Source organism: Camelus dromedarius, chromosome X, assembly GCF_036321535.1.
Source record: "Camelus dromedarius isolate mCamDro1 chromosome X, mCamDro1.pat, whole genome shotgun sequence".
In the NCBI taxonomy this organism is placed as follows: Eukaryota; Metazoa; Chordata; class Mammalia; order Artiodactyla; family Camelidae; genus Camelus; species Camelus dromedarius.
In genome coordinates, this window is record NC_087472.1 from 4050074 (window position 1) to 4068509 (window position 18436).

The following is an 18436-nucleotide window of genomic DNA, read 5'->3' on the forward strand; positions in this document are numbered from 1 at the left end:
AATGACAATTATGATAAAAGCTACCTTACTGGGTTGGTTTAAGAATTAAATGGATGATATGTAAAAAAAAAAAAAAAGTATTGCAAAACCACAGAGCCCTGCACATACTAGAGGGCTGATGAGGATGAAGCAGAACCAGTCTCAGCAGCCAACTGAGCACACAATCAGCATTTCAAATCAAGACGCAAGCGCTCCGCTCCACATAAACATCTGCTCCCATTTCATTACTGACATTAAGTTTAACCTACAATAAATTAACCCCCAGATTGAGTGTGTATTTCAAATAAGATATTTGCACAATATATAATTTCAAATATTATCAACTGATGACTGCAAATTTAATCTTCAAGGAATTGTGTCTGGACCTTCAGGGCCAACTCCATGTAGCAGGCTCCCAGGCCAGAGGTGTCCCAAAGGCCCATGTTGGTTACCCTGATTTTAAGAACTCCTTAATAAGTAGCATGCAAAATGATCTGTGGTTTAGAAACATTTAATGCTTTTATTATTTTAAAAAACTCTCTCCTTAAAGAAAGCCTAACAAATCCTGAATTATAAATTTAACACCAAATGTGCAGACTTGGCTACAGGGCATATCTAACAAAGACGGCTCTCTTACAAGAACTCATCTAAGGTTCTAGCTATGATCTGATGCAGGTACTTAAAATTCAATTTGCAAAATATGGAAAAGCCTTATTTTTTTTTCTGAATACCATCTGTTAAACCATTCCAACACAAGCTAATTCTGCTATACAAAATTTGTAAATAGACTAACATTTTTTTTTTAAAAAAGTCGTTGCTTTATGTTAAAGTATAGATTCAGTCTGATCTATTAATGCAAAGGTTAGACAGCTACACACACAGTCAGCATCCTTCTATGGAACCTGCACAGCACTAACAACTATTCAGCCATAATGAAAACATTACAGTTAACTCATAATTGTCTGTAAAGAAAAGCAATCCAAGATCTGAGAGTTATTCTCTGCTAATATGGGTCTGTGAGCCTCTCCACTCAGTGGGGCAGTTTCTCAGCTAAGGTGGGGGCAAAAGGGCACCTGTGACCAGTGGGGCCAGCAGCTGTTCAGTAGCCAGTCACTCAGGCATAGCTGATGCAGCAAATGCTTCTCCCACCTAGAAACTGCATATCTTCCCAGCTGGGTTTTAAGGAACAGGAGCCCCAGCTGCTCATACATGGGCAAAGACGAAAATCAGATAGCAGGGAAATCTATCAGGACTATACTCTCAGTCTCCTGGCTGGGCATGTTATCCAACTTCCATTAACCCACAGTCATGCTTGCCTTTGGTAGGCATCATCAACAGCATCCAGTGGCAAGGAGGAAGCAAGTCCAGCACCAGAGCCAGACCTCAATTACACAGCCTCTGGAGTCAGTTTCTGCACTTGCTACATTACAAGCTAGAGAGGAACTGAGGCTAGAGCCCTTAAACAAGGAGAGCTGTTAACAATGACAGGATGGTTATTGTAGCTCTCGAGTTTCTCTGTAAGATTTGATGCCTGGCAACAACCATGGTTTTGAGAGATGTTAGCCTAGGGTAGCACAAGCTATTAAATGTGATTTGCACATACTGGTGAAAATCAATTATTTCTTACTAACAGGTAAAAATGATTATAATAAACTGAAACCTCAATTCAAGCGGACTACTGCTGAAATGTACACATGGTTTCATTTAATGTACCAGTTAATAGTTTCTTGACATTAAAACAAAGTTAGTCTTTAGCCTTAACAAAGATGGAGCACGCAAGCGTTTTATTTGTTAATTGATTCAACAAGCATTTATTGAGCACCTGTGATGTTCCAGGATCGTGCTGGGGGAGCAGTGGTGAGAAAAAGAGCCCCAGCCTCTGCTGACAAGGAGCTTATCACTCTTAACTTTAGAATAAGCAGGGAATCCAACTTTTAAAATAAACAAGAAAAGATTTCTCAATTCAATAAGGACTACAACACGAGGCTGCCCATACAATACTCTTGAGATTTTGCAAGTTTCTTGCATTCTAGTATCACATGTTAATGCTGAAAACCCACAGGTAGTACATAAATACAGAAACAAATTGTGAAGTTAGGGAAAGACTACATATCAGACGTTTTCTGAAATTCAGAATACTAACAAAGAAAATAAGGCATTTATTATAATAAAACCTAAACATAGAATAAAATAATAAGATAGAACTGGATTTTTAAAAGAATGATCATAATCTAAAATCAGCTTTTCTCTCAATTATAAAACTATGATCACATATACTAGATCCTGGTGAAATTTCTCTTCTAAAGTTCAAATCTAACAACAGAGAACCTTTCACCCTTGTTCCCAAGCAAATGGTGGTTGAGCATCAAGGGGCCAAAGTCTCACTCGAATTAAAATTGCAAAGCTTCTTGGCTACTTAGTATATTGAAAATGAATTAAGGACTCAATGCTGCTTACCTTGTAATCTCTGGATACATTTTCTGATGTCACTGAACCTGAAATCTGACTAGAAATTGTAGCAGCTATAAGCTGTTTACACCATTCAACATGTGATCCTGTAGGACTAAAAGAAATAGTGTGATTAAAATATTTTAAGACACAGGCTGTCAGTGAGAAAAATGAGCACTAACTAGGGATATATGTACATTTATTTTTCTTAGGAAAGGAACTTTAATTAGACTATTTGGTTAGCCTTACATTTAATATAAGAACTGAAATACTGACTGACAGCTAGGAAGTAAGATCAGGTTCCAAGCTGATTTTAAATGACTCAACCAATTTATTTTAAGGTTAAGATTCTAAGCCTTAGACAGTTAAGCATGTTATCTTCTATCATTTAATAAAATATTACTTAATTACAATTATATAGCATGAATATTCTTAATGTAATGTAAGTAGAAAATTAATTCAAAAGTGAAATATTTATCTTACAGCATATGCTTTTCAAAAACGCAATCAATTTCATGGTGGTAGTTTTAAATCTAGAAAATAATGTAATTTCAAGTGAATCAAAGTGACTCTTAACGGAGCTCAGCTGACTGTGTGACTTTAAAAAGAACAGACTAGAAAAGTTATGTCATATGTATAGTAATGATTCTACCTAACATTTCTGTAAGTGCTTTGAAAAGTTACAAAAGGCGTTTCTGGTCCATCATTATATCAGAGCCTCACTACCACAGCATGATGAGAAGGCAGAACAGGGATTAGCCAACATGGTTCTGAGATGAGAAAACTGAGGTGCAGAGGTCACATAAGCAAACTAGGCAGTGATGGAATTAAAAATTGCCCCCAGAGGCCAGGCTCCTCTCTCAATACATCAAAGCACTGAAGAAATCAAGTAAAAGGGCAAAAGATACTTGTGAAAGTTTACCTTGCAGGTAGCTTTCACTGCAAACAATATTCCAGCCATTTAAAAAAAATCTCATCACTAATTAAATCCACACTCCTATATTGGAAGGATAGAAAACCCTGGAATCCCTAAGGCAGTATGTAAAATAACCTAAAGAGTGAAATAAAGATACCTGGTGTCCTCTACTACAGATCTAAATTGCAGTCTCTGACCAAGTGGGCCCAGTAGTTATCTGTGGGGCTGAAAATGTAAGTGCAAACATTCACTGAACAGGCAGACATTCCTACCATATGTTAAGAATCTATTTACCACAATGAATAACTAAGACGAAGAAGGAGGGAAAAGAGAGGGATATTAGCTTCCTTTTAAAAGCTGTCATCCTCATTGCCCAAAGACATCATATTTTTCTTGCCATGTTGCCTTTTTCTCTGCCAGCATCTACCCCTGATCGCAAATCTAACAGTAGGAACCCGCCTGCTCACCCACCACGGGAGACCTTTTGTTACCATCTGCCCAGCATCTTTTCCCCTTTCTGCTGATAAGGACACTTCTCTCTGCTGTCGGGAACTGCCCCTCCCCACTTCGTAGGATTCTGTGGGGGCAGGGAAGAGGGGCTGACCCCTTGCTCCTCCTACCCCACTTGGAGGGGAGTAACCCAGGCCAGGCCAATCCCAGGCTTTCCTCTTGGATCCTGAGTTGCATAGGTGAACCCCCAGGGCTGCTAGAGGCCGCTCCCTACCTCCACCACCTCATGGAACCCACAGAGATAAAGAGTAAGACATGAAAAAAAAAAAAAAACGAGATGGGGAGCCCCAACAACCCCGCAACTCTGGCTCTAAATGTGCACGTGGCCATCCTTTCCTGTCTGCAGCAGTGATGTGAGCCAAGACATTTCCTTTTTGGCTTGAGCTAGAACGATTTGTGTTTTTTTCTACCTGCAACCAGAAGCATCCTGACCAACAGAGTTATAAACAGTGTGGTATCGTGTGCTGGTAGACAGGAGGTCTGGATCCAGGCCCTGTTTCTGTCCCCAGCCAGCTCCATGACCTTGAGCAAGCCACATCCTCTCACAGGACCGTATCTTCATCAGCATTAAGAGAAGTACAACATTGAGAAGAGAGGGGAGGGCCCACAGTCCAGGGCGCATGGCGGAACCATGCCCGCAGAGCCACTCTTAAAAGAAGAACGTGAACCAGAGCTTGTCACGAGGACAGAACAGAGAAGGGAGGCCACATTTCCTGTACCCTGTCTCCTCTTTAGTCTGTGCGATTTCCCTCCACACTCTGGTGTCAACAACCACTTGCAGGCTGGGGACTCCCAGCTTCTTTCTCCAGCCTGGACTTTCCCAATCTGGAGGCCCATGATCCTATGAGACATCTCCACGAGTCGGTCCCAGAGACCCCACTGCCGGCTCAACTTGTCTAAACCAGCATTAGACGCCCAGCCTGCAACCCGACCCCTTCCCCACCCCTGTGCTCCCTAAATCAGAGAAAAGCATGCCTTACCCATGTACCTCAGGCCCTAACGCTGGGGTTTCCCCTGGAGCCCACACCCCACTTCACTCTCACATCAGAGTGCTCACTGAGTCGCGTCGCTCTCATCTACTACGTATCAGGAGAAGGCACCTTGCCCGTTCCTATTCCGGTTCCCTTTTCCAGGCACCCAGCGTTCTTCTGTTCTCCTGCCTTGTGAATTTAAGCCCCGTCTCTATGCCCGTAACGCCCAAATTCAGGTCTCCAGCCCAGACACCACTCTTGAACTGCAGGCTTATGTAAACCAACTGCCTCTCTGACCTCTGCTCTGGAACATCCATCTGACATCTCCTCACTGATACAACCAGGGCTGAGAGCATGCTAACTTCCTAACCCTGCTCCACTTAGAGGCTTCTCCACCTCAGCAACACTGTTTTCTGCAAGCCCCAAACACTGGGTTCGTCCTTGACTCCTCTCTCCTACCAACAGGCAATCTTCAGCAAGCCCCACAGGCTCTACGCTGCAAATTTTCTTCAAATCTTATCTCGGATCTGACCACTTCTCCCTTCCTCGACCCCACTGCTCCGGTCTAAGCCACCATCCTCTCTCACTTTGATGACTGCAATAGCCTCCTACCTGCTAGACTCTGATTCAACTCTTTCCCCTTCCGGGCTGTTGTCTACACAGCAGCCATGGGGAGCTTACTGAAATCTACACCAGGTTTTGTCACTCCTCTGCTCCAACCCCCTGCCCTGTGGCTCCCCATGACCTCCCTGATCCTGTCCCCTCCTGTTCTCCCCCTAGCTCCCTCCCTGCTACTGACATCAGTCTCCTTGCTGATCCTTGAACCCTTGGCTCACACTCCTAGAATGCTGACACCCCAGATATGTGCATGACTAGACCCCTCATCTCTTCAGGGGCGATGCCACCTTTCCCTGCAAGGCTTTCCCTGACCATCCTATATAAAATTCCAACCATTCCCTGAAGGGCACACCCCCAACACGTCCTATCCCCTCCCCAACTTCCTTCCTTGCCCTCGCACCTATCACCACGTAAAATAGAACATGCTTGCCTTGCTTTTTCTCTCTCTGTCCCACTAAACAGATGCTCCCCAAGGGCAGGGATTTGTGGGTGTCTGTTCCTTGCTCCATCCTCAGGCCCAACACAGTGCTGACACAGAGTAGGCACTCATATTTGCAGACCAACGACTGAGACATAAGCATTTCCAGAACCTACATAACCTAACTCAATGAGACTCCCCGCCTCTGGTCCATTCATGACACTACTACACAGCAACTATTCTCAAATGTCTACCCCATCCAGTAGCTCACCTGATGGAAATCCTTTTGTGCTCCCCATAGCTAGGGTGACCATATAATTTCTCATCCAAACCCAGACACTATTGTGAGTTGCAGAAGGATGCTATTAGTAATGACACTGGCCCAATCAGTAAACCAGTACCATTCTGGGCCAGAGACCACACAGCCCATCCTACTTGTAGCTCAGATGGTTGTTAAAAATGCAGAATTTCAGGCTCTCCCCCAGAGACGATGGATTAGAGTGGGACCCAAGAATCTGCATTAAAATCAAGCACTGGAGGCGATTCAGACTCTCGGTTACACAGAACCTTGCCGAGAAGCCTTGGCACAGAAGACAAAGGCACATTCCTTGGAAGGTACACAGGCCCCTTGAGGACCTCTAGCCCCACTTTCCCGCAGGTCTTCTCTCTTACCAGTTCCTCACATCCAGCATCCAGCATCCAGCCTGCAGGACTTCACATTCCACTCCTGCGGCCAAAAAGCCCTCCACCCCCACACCCCACTATGTCCACCATGCCCCAGTCCCCTGGCTAACTTCTCCTTCTTCACCATTCAGCTCAAATGTCAGCTTCCTCAGAAGGCCCTGGCTTCCTGCCCATACTCCCCAACCCCCTGCCACTAAAAAAACAAATCAAGTACCCCACCACCATGTATCACGATGCAGTGGATCACAACCGAGGCTGTGGAGCCTTTTTGAAAAATTCTAACTCCTGGGCCTCACCTGAACTTCCTGCATCAGAAGGCTCGGGAGTGGGGTCTGGCCACCTAGAGTTCTCCAAAAGCTTCTCAGATGAGTCCCATGCACACCACATCCAGAGCACTTTCAAGTGTACCTCCACCCTGGCCCTCATCACATTTGATTTCAATTGTTGGTTTGTCTGTATTCTCCACTAGATGGTAAGCCAAAGAGCAAAAGCCGTCTTGCATTATTCCCTGACTCTCCGAGCCCTCATATGCTGCAGAATGTCTGCAGGTAAGTAAAATCACAACCATTCCATGTACTGTCTCAGCTGTGATTAGTTTCCAGTGAAGCTGATTACTTGGGTAATTACTTTATTAAAATAATTGTAATTACACTGAGGTAGAACCCAAGGGATTGTTTCTTGTTGTTTCTATGCTTCTGGAAACTCCCAAAAGTTCAGCTCACTGATATAACTAAGACAGGCAGGAACCAACATCTGAAACTGACCCAGAGGATCCACCAGTATCCCTTGCCTAACTGCACTCTAGCGCCAGTGAAACGGCCAAGATGTGGGAAAGCTGAACATTCCAGGCTATGGGATCACCCATCCCTTGTTCCCTGAGCTTTAGGGTGGCCTTCCCAGTTGAACATGGTGGGTTTATGCTTCTAATTGATCTTAGTTCTCCGACTGCCTAAGAAGCAGTAGGCTGCCGTGTTCGTGAAAATAAGCCGGTTCCTTTACAGCGTGATGAACTGAAAGTAAAGGATGGTGTGTTCTTGTATGGGGAGCAGTTTGGAAGTTTTCCATTCCAGTTTTTCAAATGAGGGTACCTTTGCCTCCATCTGCACCAGCTCCGACAGCCGCGGGGTTCCGCCCCGCACCTCGGCCCCCTCTCCCAACCCCACCATCAAAGACCTCAAGCAGCAGCGGTGGGATTTGGGTCTTCAAACCACACGAGGCAAGATCACCCTAAAAAAGGGGAGCCAGGGTGAAATTTCCTCCCAAACCCGAAGCAAGGGCCGCCAAAGCGTCTCCAAGATGCAGCGGGGGGCGGCAAGGGACATGGTTTGACAGCTGCGACGCCCCTCGGGGTGCGGGGAGCTCCGCACGAGGCGGAAGTGAGCCAGGTGCTGGCCCAGGGAGGAGGCGGGCGTTCGCAGGGCTCCGGAGAGACCGGGGACGGGACCGGGTCGGGGGCACCCCAACTCGGCCTCAGCCCGGCGCGCGGGGAGGGGCAGCCGGGCCTCGCGCGAGGCCCTCGGGAGTCGGGGCGCGGGAGGCCGCGGCGGCCCGGGACCCCGCTTACCTGTCCAGGGTCTCCACGCTGGGCTGCCGGGAGCCGGCGGTGGGGCCCCCCGCGACCCGAGGGGGCCTCCTGCCGCCCGCCGGCCCCGGGCCCAGGCTCCCGCCGCCCTCGCCGCCCGCCGCCGCCGCCGCCGCCGCCGCCGCCGGCGGCCTGTCCATGGCGCACCGAGCCCGCCGCCGCGGGGAAGCCGCGGTCGCGAGGGGAGCGGCACCCCGGAAGGTCCGGCCGCGCGCCTCTGGCGGCCCCGATCCGCCGCCCGCCCGGCTCAGGCGGCCGCCGCCATTAGCTGTCACCTGGCGGCCCCGCGTTACCCACAAGGCCCCGCGCGCGGGGGTCGGGGCGGGGGGCGGGGAGGCCGGTGCGCAGCCGGGAGCCGGGGCCCCGCGCCCCGCCCGAGCCCCACCTGGGCGCCTGGCCCGCCGGCGGGGGATGTGGGGCCTCGGGCTGGGGCGACCCGGGCACGTCCCAGGCCCCTTGGGGTCGAAATGGACAAAGGGATTATGCAGAACGCGCTTTGCTCAGGAAACTACTAGATTGACTATAGAGACACACGGTTAAAAAAAAAAATTTAGGGAAATTCAAGGATTAAAAAAGATTTGTTTTCCTTCCCAGAAAAGTTTTGGGGTGGGAGAAGCCAAGGCCCCCTGGGGGTCCCTGATCTTGACACCTCCAACCCCAAGCAAGACCAATGCCATACATTTTAGCAATCCCTCCTCACTCCATTCTTCCTCTCCCCGCTCATCACCCCCCCACCCCCCGCAAAACCACCTCCCTGCCTTCTGTAGGGCAACCAAGTGTTCTGATGCCGCCCTCAGAACTTACGCCCTTGGTTTATATTAAGAGTAACATTTAACTTCTGTTGGCTAAATCACCACTGTGAAAATCAAGGCAATATCTGATGATAAAGGCATTTAGGACGTTTGATTCCTGGTCTATATTTATTTCCCTGCTCATTTTGTTAGGGTTTGCATATCCAACAGCTCATCCCCTCTCAGCTCAGCCCTGATTTAGTTAGGGGTGGAGATGACAATCATGACGAAGCCCCGTTGCCTGTGATTGCCCTGGGTATGGGCAGCAGACCTATGACCCAGGTCTGGCCAGTGAAATATAAAAGGAATCTTCTGCATCCTGATAAAAGGCAGACATGTAGGCAGGAAGTTACTAGTTCCCATCCCAAACCCATCTTTCAACTGAGCTTAATAACTTCCAACTGAATGGTGAGGATGTGATACCTGAAGCCTCAGCAGCCATCTTAACACCCAAGAGGGGGTAAGCCTGGGGTGAAAGGGTGACCGAGTGAGAAAGGGAAGATCTCCATGAGACAGGAGGGAAAGGGGCAGGACACAACCATTAAAAGAGTGGCACAGCAATTGAGGACAGGTTAACTGGTTAGAATCAACTAAGTCCAAGATGGTGGAAGACTTGACTTCCACTAGACTTTGAGCTTCCTTATACACTCATTGTAATACAATAGCATGGTAAATGGCACTCCCAGGGGTGCTGTAACAGTTCCAAGGCCGACCATAAAGTCAAAAAGTGCACAGTGGCCGAATTCCTGAAAAATCCCAGCCTCTCCCCCAAAATAGCTGTAATAATTCTCCTACTTGCTAGTATATGCATTTCCCGAGCCCATAAAAACTAACCCCACGCCTCACAGCGTCTCTCTCGCTTTCTGAGACAGCCCTCACTCTGTCTATGGAGTGTGCATCTCTCTGAATAAATCAACCTTCCCTCTACTATGGCTCGCTCTTGAATTCCTTCCCGTGCAAAGCCAAGGACCCTCACCTGGCGGGGCACATCCCAGGGACTTGCCTGAGACCTGGGACATGGCCATCCTCTCACAACCCATTTTCCTGCAACATCCACACACACTGGTTTTCCAAAACTATGAAATCAAATGTTTTACAGAAACAGACTTGCAGACATAGTAAACAATCTTATGGTTACCTGGGGAAAGCGGGTGGGAAGGGATAAATTGGGGAGTTCAAGATTTACAAATATTAACTACTGTATGTAAAAATAGATTTAAAAAAACAAATTTCTTATGTATAGCACAGGGAACTATATTCAATATCTTGTAATAACCTTTAATGAAAAAGAATATGAAAATGAATGTACGTGTATATATATGTATGACTGGAACATTATGCTGCACACCAGAAATTGACATACTGTAACTGATTATACTTCAATAAAAAAAATCAAATGTTTTACCCCCTATTATAGACTGAATGTGTCTACCCCCACTCTCCACCCATTTATATGTTGAAGCACTCACCCTCAATTGATGATATTTGGAGATGAGGCCTTTGGAAGGTGATTAGGTCATAAGGCTAGGGCCCTGATGTGATGAAATTAGTGCCTTTACAAGGAGAGATACCAGAGAACTTGGTCTCATTCCACGAGTAGGCACTGAGGAAAGGCCAGGTGAGGACACAGCGAGAAGGCAGCTGTCTGCAAGCCAGGAAGAGGGCTCTCACAAGGAATCAAGCCATGCCAGAACCTTGATCTTGGACTTTCCAGCCTCCAGAACTGTAAGAGAATAAATGTCTGTTGTTTAAGCTGCCCAGTCTGTGGTATTTTGTTATGGCCGCCCGAGAAGACTGGGACGCCCACTTTTAGTCGAGTACTTTGTTTGGAGCTGCAGGCATCTGAGCTGCCCTGAGATTGGTCGGAAAGAAAATGGTGAAATTTTAAACTTATTTGAAGTACCATTCTCTTCAGGGAGGATTAGGCCAAAGAAGAGTTCACTGTGACACTCTTAGACTTTCAATTTGGTTAGCAAACTTCGGACTTATGGAACAGAGATGGAATCTGACATATCCCTGCCTCAGAAGCTCACAGGCAAGTGAAGGAGACAGACAAATTAACAGTGACATAATGGTTGGTAAGTGCTGTGACGGGGGTAAGCACACCAGGCTGGGGGAAACACCTGAGCCAATCCATGGGAGAAGAGGGGTTAGGAAGACATCCTAGAAATGGTGACACAAAGCTGAATCTTAAAGGATGAGTAAGTCTTTGATCAGGCGAAGAAGTCAGGTTGTTCTTGGCAAAAGGAATAGTTTTGGACAAATCTGTGGCATCAAGTAAACAGTGTATTACATGCAGGAAACCCCAAGAAATTGAGTGTTGCTGGAGCATCGTCAGGCAAGTGAGGAGGTCAACCAGAGGCTAAGGCCCAAGACGTGAAGCACCTGGCTGCTGGACTAAGATGTTTAGACTTTGTTCTGGATTCTGATGTAGGCAGGGCTCTCTGCACTGGAAGAAATACTACTGTATGGCCCCCCTGTGGTAGACGGTGCCTCCAAAGATAGCTGCAATTATGTCTGCCACCCCACACACTCTTTGGCAATATGATCTTGTCACTCCCACATCAGCAGGTGCAGTCTGTGTCCCCTCTGTATGAATGTGGACTGACCCTGTAACGTCTTTTGACCAATAGAATGTGGGAGAAGGGATGCTGTGTAATTTCCTAGGCTGGGCCGTAAGGGATCTGCAACTTCCACCTGGGCTTCGGGGAGCACTCTTTCTTGGAACTCAGCTGCCATGCTGTGAGGAAGCCCAACCAGCCACATGGAAAGGCTCGCACCAAGGCTCCCAGCCACCAGCCCCAGCTGAGTTCCCCAGCCAGAAGACGGCACTGACAGCCATGTGAGTGAGGCCATTTCAGGACTTCTGGCCATTCCAGGGGCCCAGCCGACACCATGTGAAGCTGGAGATGTATCCTATTGACTGACAGGTTTTTGAGAAATAAATTGTTATTTTAAGCCACTAGGTTTTGGAGTATGTGTGTGTGTGTGTGTGTGTGTGTGTGTGTGTGTGTGTGTGTGTTTGCATCAACAGAGCACCCAAACACTTCTCTTGATATCTGGCCCAGAGAAGGAATCCCCCTCTTCTCAGCACCCTTCCACACCCAGCTGGGAATCCATGCCCAAAGCACCCTGTAAGGAAGGTGCTTCACACTATGCGGCCTGCAGCTGTGAAGGAACAAAGGCAGTTTATTACTCACAGCAGAAGCAGCAGCCAGGGCAATGCCTTGGATCTGTCCCCCAAGTCCCCATCTCCACAGGGTGACATGCTCTTTGCAATGTGACCTTGCACTCCCACATTAAGCGGCGAGTCTATTCCCCTCCTGCCGAATGTGGCCTGGCCCTGTGACCTCTTTTGACCAATAGGGGGCAGGCTGGTAACTGCACATCCATTAGAAAAGAAACCCGTTCTTCACAACACTGGATTACTGTTTGCGTAAATAGTCGTAATACGCCGATTTTATTAAAGCTCAGCCTTTGCCTGTCATATGCCAAGAAAATGCCATGACAGATCTAGAAATCTGTGAGGTCTTCACTGTGAATGGTCTCTCTGTGATGTGACTCCCTTGTGCACTGCACAACCTGCACCATGATGCATGGTAGCCTTGGGAAGTGCCTTTGGATGATCCAAGTGGAGACGTCTAGTAGACTGTCGTCACAGGGGTCCAGAGCTCATGAGAGAGGTGGTAAAAAGCTGGTACATTTTCCTAAAACCTGAAAACTCCTTTTGAAATGTAATGTTCAGCTCCACAATGTGGGAACTCTTGATGAGGCCACCAGTTTTGTTTCTGGAAAAGAAATCAAGCCAATGGAGGTGGACCTGACCATTTCTTGTTAAATGGGTTTCTCAAAAACATCATCATTTTATGAAGATGTGAGATAGATAGATACACACACACACACACACACACACACACACACACACACACACACACACTGGAATACTACTTGGCCATAAAAAATAATGAAATAATGCCATTTGCAGTAACATGGATGGACCTAGAGATTATCATATTAAGTGAAGCAAGTCAGAGACAAATATAACATGATATCACTTATATGCAGAATCAAAAAATGATACAAATCTTATTTACAAACCAAAAATAGACTCATGGACATAGAAAACAAACTATGGTTACCAAAGGGGAAAGGGCAGGGGAGGGACAAATTAAGAGTTATAAAACAGGTAAACAACAAGGACCTAATGTATAGCACAGGGAACTACATTTGATTTCTTGTAATAAGTTATCATGGAAAAGAATCTGAAAAAAATATATATGTATGTATAAGTATAACTGGATCGCTTTGCTTACACCTGAAACTAACACTGTAAATCAACTACACCTCAATAAAAAACAAAATTAAAACAACCACCAATAAGAAAACATCTCTTTGTTAGGAACGAGCAAATCTAATCTTCTATGGAACTACATGTGAGGACCACTATAGAGCAATGGTCCCACAGTTGGAAGGGGTTGTATCGTCAACTCACAAGAGCAGGACTTCGATCCAGTCTTCACAGACGGCCGCGGAGGGCATCCACATCATCAAGCGAAATGTGGCCCTCTCTGTGGTTCCAGGTGGGGCAGTGTGTCCAGCTCATGGTGTTCATTTTTGTGTCTGTTATTGTGCTGTTTAAGCCCAAAGCAATTCCTGGCAAATGAGGCAACAGAGGGACTTCTGTGTGCTGTCTTGGATCCAGGTTCATAAAAGGTTCGGCATTAACCCTGTTCATCACAGAGGCACCATCTAGCCCTGTTTAAAAATGTTGACCTGTCTATGTGAAGGTTTCCAGACTTTTCTCAACACAATAATTAGTTATTTCATGATGGTGCACAGCATTGGGCACGGGGTTCATTTTCTACTGGTACTATAATAAATTACCACAAATTTAGCAGCTTAAGCCACACCCTTCCATTTTCTTGAAGTTTCTGTAAGTCAGAAGTCCAGGTAGGTTCATTGGATCCTCTGCTTAGGGTCTCACAGGTTGAAGTCAAGGTGTGGGCAGGGCTGGGCTCTCTTCTGGAGGCTCTGGGGAGAACCCAGCTCTTTGGATCATTGACCAAATTCAGTTGCATGTGGTTGTATGACTGAGGTTCCCATTTCCTTTCTGGCTGTCAGCCAGCTGGCTGCTCTCGGATCCCAGAGGTGGCACTCACTCTTTCTCGTGCTTTCCATGCGGCCTTCACTCCAGCAGTGGGTCAAGCATCTCTTATACTTTGATCTCTCTGACTTTCCCTCCTGAGGGATCTATTCTGCTTCTAGCCAGAGAAAGCTCTCTGCTTTTAAGGACCCATATGATTAGATAGGGCCCACCTGGATGATCCAGGATGCTCTCCCTACCTTCAAGTCTGTAACCTTAATTAGATCTGCAAATTTCCCCCCTTTCCCCTTCAAATTCCCCCTCCCACTCCATAACATATTCAGATTCCAGGGTTTAGGGAATAGGCGTGTTAGGGGGATGAAAATGCCTACCAAAGGTATCAGGTAAGGGTTATTGAGAGAAGCCCAGCAAATAGTGTGTGTGTGTGTGTGTGTACAGAGAGATAGAGAAAGATCGAGGGGGATTTAGTTTAAGGAATTGGCTCATGACATTGTGGGAGCTGGCACATTTGAAATCTGCAGGCCAGGCCGGCAGGCTGGAAATTTCAGCAAGAGTTGATAGTGCAGTCCTGAGTCAGAAGTCAGAGTGTGGAGCAGAATTCCTTCCTTTTGGGGAACCTCAGTGTTTGCTCTTAAGGCCTTCAACTGATGAGTTGAGGCCCACTCAGATTATTAAGGCAATCTGCTTTACTCAAAGGTCTCAGGTTTATGGAGGCTGAGAAGTCCCACATGCTGCTGTCTACAAGCTAGAGACGCAGGAAAGCCAGTGGTGTCATTCAAAGGCCTGAGGACTGGGAGCAGGGGAGGAGATGTTCCAGCTCAGCAGTCAAGCAGGGAGACTCTGTCCTTCCTCCACGTTTTTTCTTCTATTCAGGTCCTTGGTGGATTGGATGATGCCCATTTACCCTTTACTCAATCCACCAATTCAAATGCTAATCTCTTCCAGAGATACCTCCCAGACACACCCAGAAATCAGGTTTAAGCAGCTCTCTGATCATCCTGTGGCCTGAGTAAGTTGGTACCTATAATTAACCATCACAGAGGTGAAGAAAGGGAGACCCTGAGTTCAAGCCAGTTAATCTGGGGACCAATAAAATGAAAACAAAACAAAACAAAACAAACACTCAAGGTTTTAATTTCCCCCCAGGGTAGTAACATATGGTTGCCAAGTAGTGACATCAGCTTCCAGAGTAAATGTTTGAGCCTTCCATTGACCTGTTCATTGTGTTGACTTTGGGAGAATTCTTTTCTTTCTGATCAGTACCCCTTGGGGCTCAACCAAGTGGGGAGAAAAGCAGGTGATTTCTTTGCCATCCATGGCAGCTAGGTAGGTCTCAGGCAGCGGACCAAGGCCTTCAGTGGAGGGGTTTAACAATCTATTTTGAGAGTCTTGGATGTTTTGAATGCTACATATATCCACATTCAAGTATGTTAAAACAGCAGACATTGTATGGGGCGGTCCATGTCTCTTCCCAACTCAGAAATAGCATCATTGACTCAGTGTGATCAGGCGCTGAAATCCACAGACGGTAAACACTGAGGAGCAACGATATGCTTCTTTAGGGACAAGAAAGATCTTCTAACCTGCTTTACTTTGACAGGATTCTGAGTCTTCTGGCAAGGCAGCAGCGTGCACCAGAGCACAGGCTCCCAGCCACAGTGGTTTGGTTGGAAACTCGCTCTATTCCCTAGCACTGGGTAACTTTGGACAAGTGACTTCTCTGTGCTTAGCAAATAAAATAATTATAATAATTAATAATAATAATAATAATAATACAGCTAATCATAGGCTTGTTGTGGCAATTAAAGGAATTTTAATATAGGTAAAACACTTAGCACAGTGCCTGGTACGTTGTAAGCATGATGCAAATATAAGCTATTATTATTTACTGGCAACTGTGAAAACTTGTCTCTCACTTGCCAGCATAGGGGAAGTAGTTTCAGTGTTGAGGGGGACAGTGTTGGGCCCCTAAACAGATCCACTTTGCTGGCTTTACCCCACCCCCCAGCTGCTGGGAGTGTTGACTGCTAAGGGTTCCCAGATGCCCTCTTCTCCCAGGGAGCGTCTTCAGGTACAGGAGCCATCTTTCCTAGAAGGTAACACATACCTGTCCCCTCCTACCCCCGGGGCAGCTTGTAACCAATGACTGATTTGGGAGAACAAGTCTTGTCTCAAAATGAAGCACCTCTGAGATGCCCTTCTAGCTGCAGAGCGCCTCGGGGACTCAGGCTGAAGTAGACCCCAGCTGCCCCACTCTCTGTCCAGCTCCTGCCTCCACTCTCTCCAGCTCCCTCATTGCCCGTTCCTGGGAGCTCTTCCACAGTACATCATGTGCCCTCAAATCCCTGCTTATTCTCTGCTTCTAAGGAATCTGACCTAAGACAGTTATTAATGTATCAGTGGGGATGATACAGAAAAAAATGGGATGTGAGAGGATGGCCATGTCCCAGGTCTCGGGCAAAACCCTGGGATGCGCCCCGCCAAGTAAGGGTCCTTGGCTTTGTGCAGGAAAGAATTCAAGAGTCAGCCATAACAGAGTGAAGGTAGATTTATTCAGAGAGATGCACACTCCATTGACAGAGTACAGCCGGGTCTCAGAAGGTGAGAGAAAGGCAGAGAGAAGAGAGGGGAGAGAGGGGAGCAGGGGAGAAGGGGAGAAGAGAGAGAGGGTTGGGGGGGAGAGAGAGAGAAAGAGAGAGAGAGAGAGAGAGAGAGAGAAAGATTGATTGACCTGGGACAAGGGATTGCTAGTTTTTATAGACTAGGTAACTTCATATGCTAACAAGTGGGAGGATGATTCCAGCTGCTCTGGGGAAGGGGCTGGGATTCCCAGGAATTGGGCCACCACCCACCCTCTGACCTTTCATGGGCAGCCTTGAAACTGCCCTGGCACCCGTGGGAGTGCCATTTAGCAGCTATTGTATCTCAATGAGCCTATACTGAAGCTCAAGTTCTACTGGGAGTTGAAACTTCACTATCTTGGTGCTAATGGCCGACTCATTCTTTTCACGGTTGTGCCCTGCCCCCTTCCCTCCTGTCTCAGCTGCAACCTGCTTGGGAATTCCCAGTTAACTGGACTGTCTTCCCACTAGGCCAGACACTCCTTGAAGGAAGTCACCGTTTTACTCATTTTTGTTTCCCAACAAAGACCAGCTGACACAGATCTGGGTCACAGAAGACAGTATTTGTTGATAAATACTGTCTAAAAAAATACGTAAAAAAACCCAAACACTTCTGGCTCTTGAGCTTTAGGCCTCATCTATAAAATGACCAAAAACAAAACAAAAACCAACCCTATCAATGTTATAAGTTTGTGGGGAGGCCAAATAATACAGAATCCGGCACCTATGTCCCCAGTAAATAGCTCCCTTTCTTCCATTTAGGGACTGAAGGAGTTGGAAGTGTACGGTCTGGGTTTGGATAGATGCAAGGATAGAAATCGGGAATAAAATCGGAGGCGACTCAAAGTCTAAAATTTTCCTGAGATGTAACAAAATGAATTAAGCTAGTTGTTTCACCCAGTGGTGACTGATTGTATCACTGGTAACAGGAGAGCTAACAGTGTCTGTCCTCTCACCTTGCAGACTCACCCGCCCTCTGATGCTCAACAAACATTACGGAAAATAATATGGAGATTCCTCAAAAAACTAAAAATAGACTTATTGTATGATCCAGCAATCCCACTCCTGGGCATATATCCAAAAGGAACTCTAATTCAAAAAGATACCTGCACCCCAATGTTCACAGCAGCACTATTTACAGTAGCCAAGACATGGAAACAACCTAAATGTGCATCGACAGATGACTGGATAAAGAAGCTGTAGTGTACACACACACACACACACACACACACACACACACACAGGAATACTACTCAGCCATAAAAAAGAAAATAAGGCCATTTGCAGCAACATGGATGGACCTAGAGATTATCATACTAACTGAAGTAAGTCACAGAAAGACAAATATCATATATCACTTATATATGGAATCTTTAAAAAAAAAAGAAAGAAAAAAGAGGACACTAATGAACTCATCTATAAAACAGAAACAGACTCGCAGACATAGTAAACAAACTTATGGTTACCAGGGGGAAAAGGAGGTGGGGAGGGATAAATTGGGAGTTCAAGATTTGTAGATACTAACTGCTATATATAAAACAGAAAAACAACAATGTCCTAATGTATAGCACAGGGAACTATATTCAATATCTTGTAATAACCTTTAATGAAAAAGAATATGAAAATGAATATATGTATATACATGCATGACCGGGACATTATGCTGTACACCAGAAATTGACCCATTATAACTGACTATACTTCAATAAAAATAAATAAAAAGAAAGTACTCTGACAAGATTTAGAAAAAACTGTTACATTGTCAAAAGTGTACATGATTGCAAATTACTTGAA

At 46.3% G+C, this 18436-nt stretch overlaps 1 protein-coding gene across 5 annotated transcripts in view; it reads right to left on the reverse strand.

The window, feature by feature from the left end:
• The window catches only part of MTMR1 (myotubularin related protein 1), a 61679-nt gene extending 53282 nt beyond the window's left edge, over positions 1 to 8397 (reverse strand). For 2 of the 5 annotated variants that reach the window (XM_064483305.1, XM_031446528.2), the window contains exons 1-2: positions 8109 to 8266; positions 2437 to 2542 (exon numbers count right to left, since the gene is read on the reverse strand). In XM_064483305.1, coding sequence (XP_064339375.1) covers positions 2437 to 2542; positions 8109 to 8266 — 264 coding nt within the window. Of the gene's footprint in view, positions 1 to 2436; positions 2543 to 6840; positions 6859 to 8108 lie in introns of those variants that run through there. The other 3 variants (XM_031446526.2, XM_031446527.2, XM_064483306.1) reach the window with 3 other exon arrangements.
• Positions 8398 to 18436: the final 10039 nt, after the last annotated feature.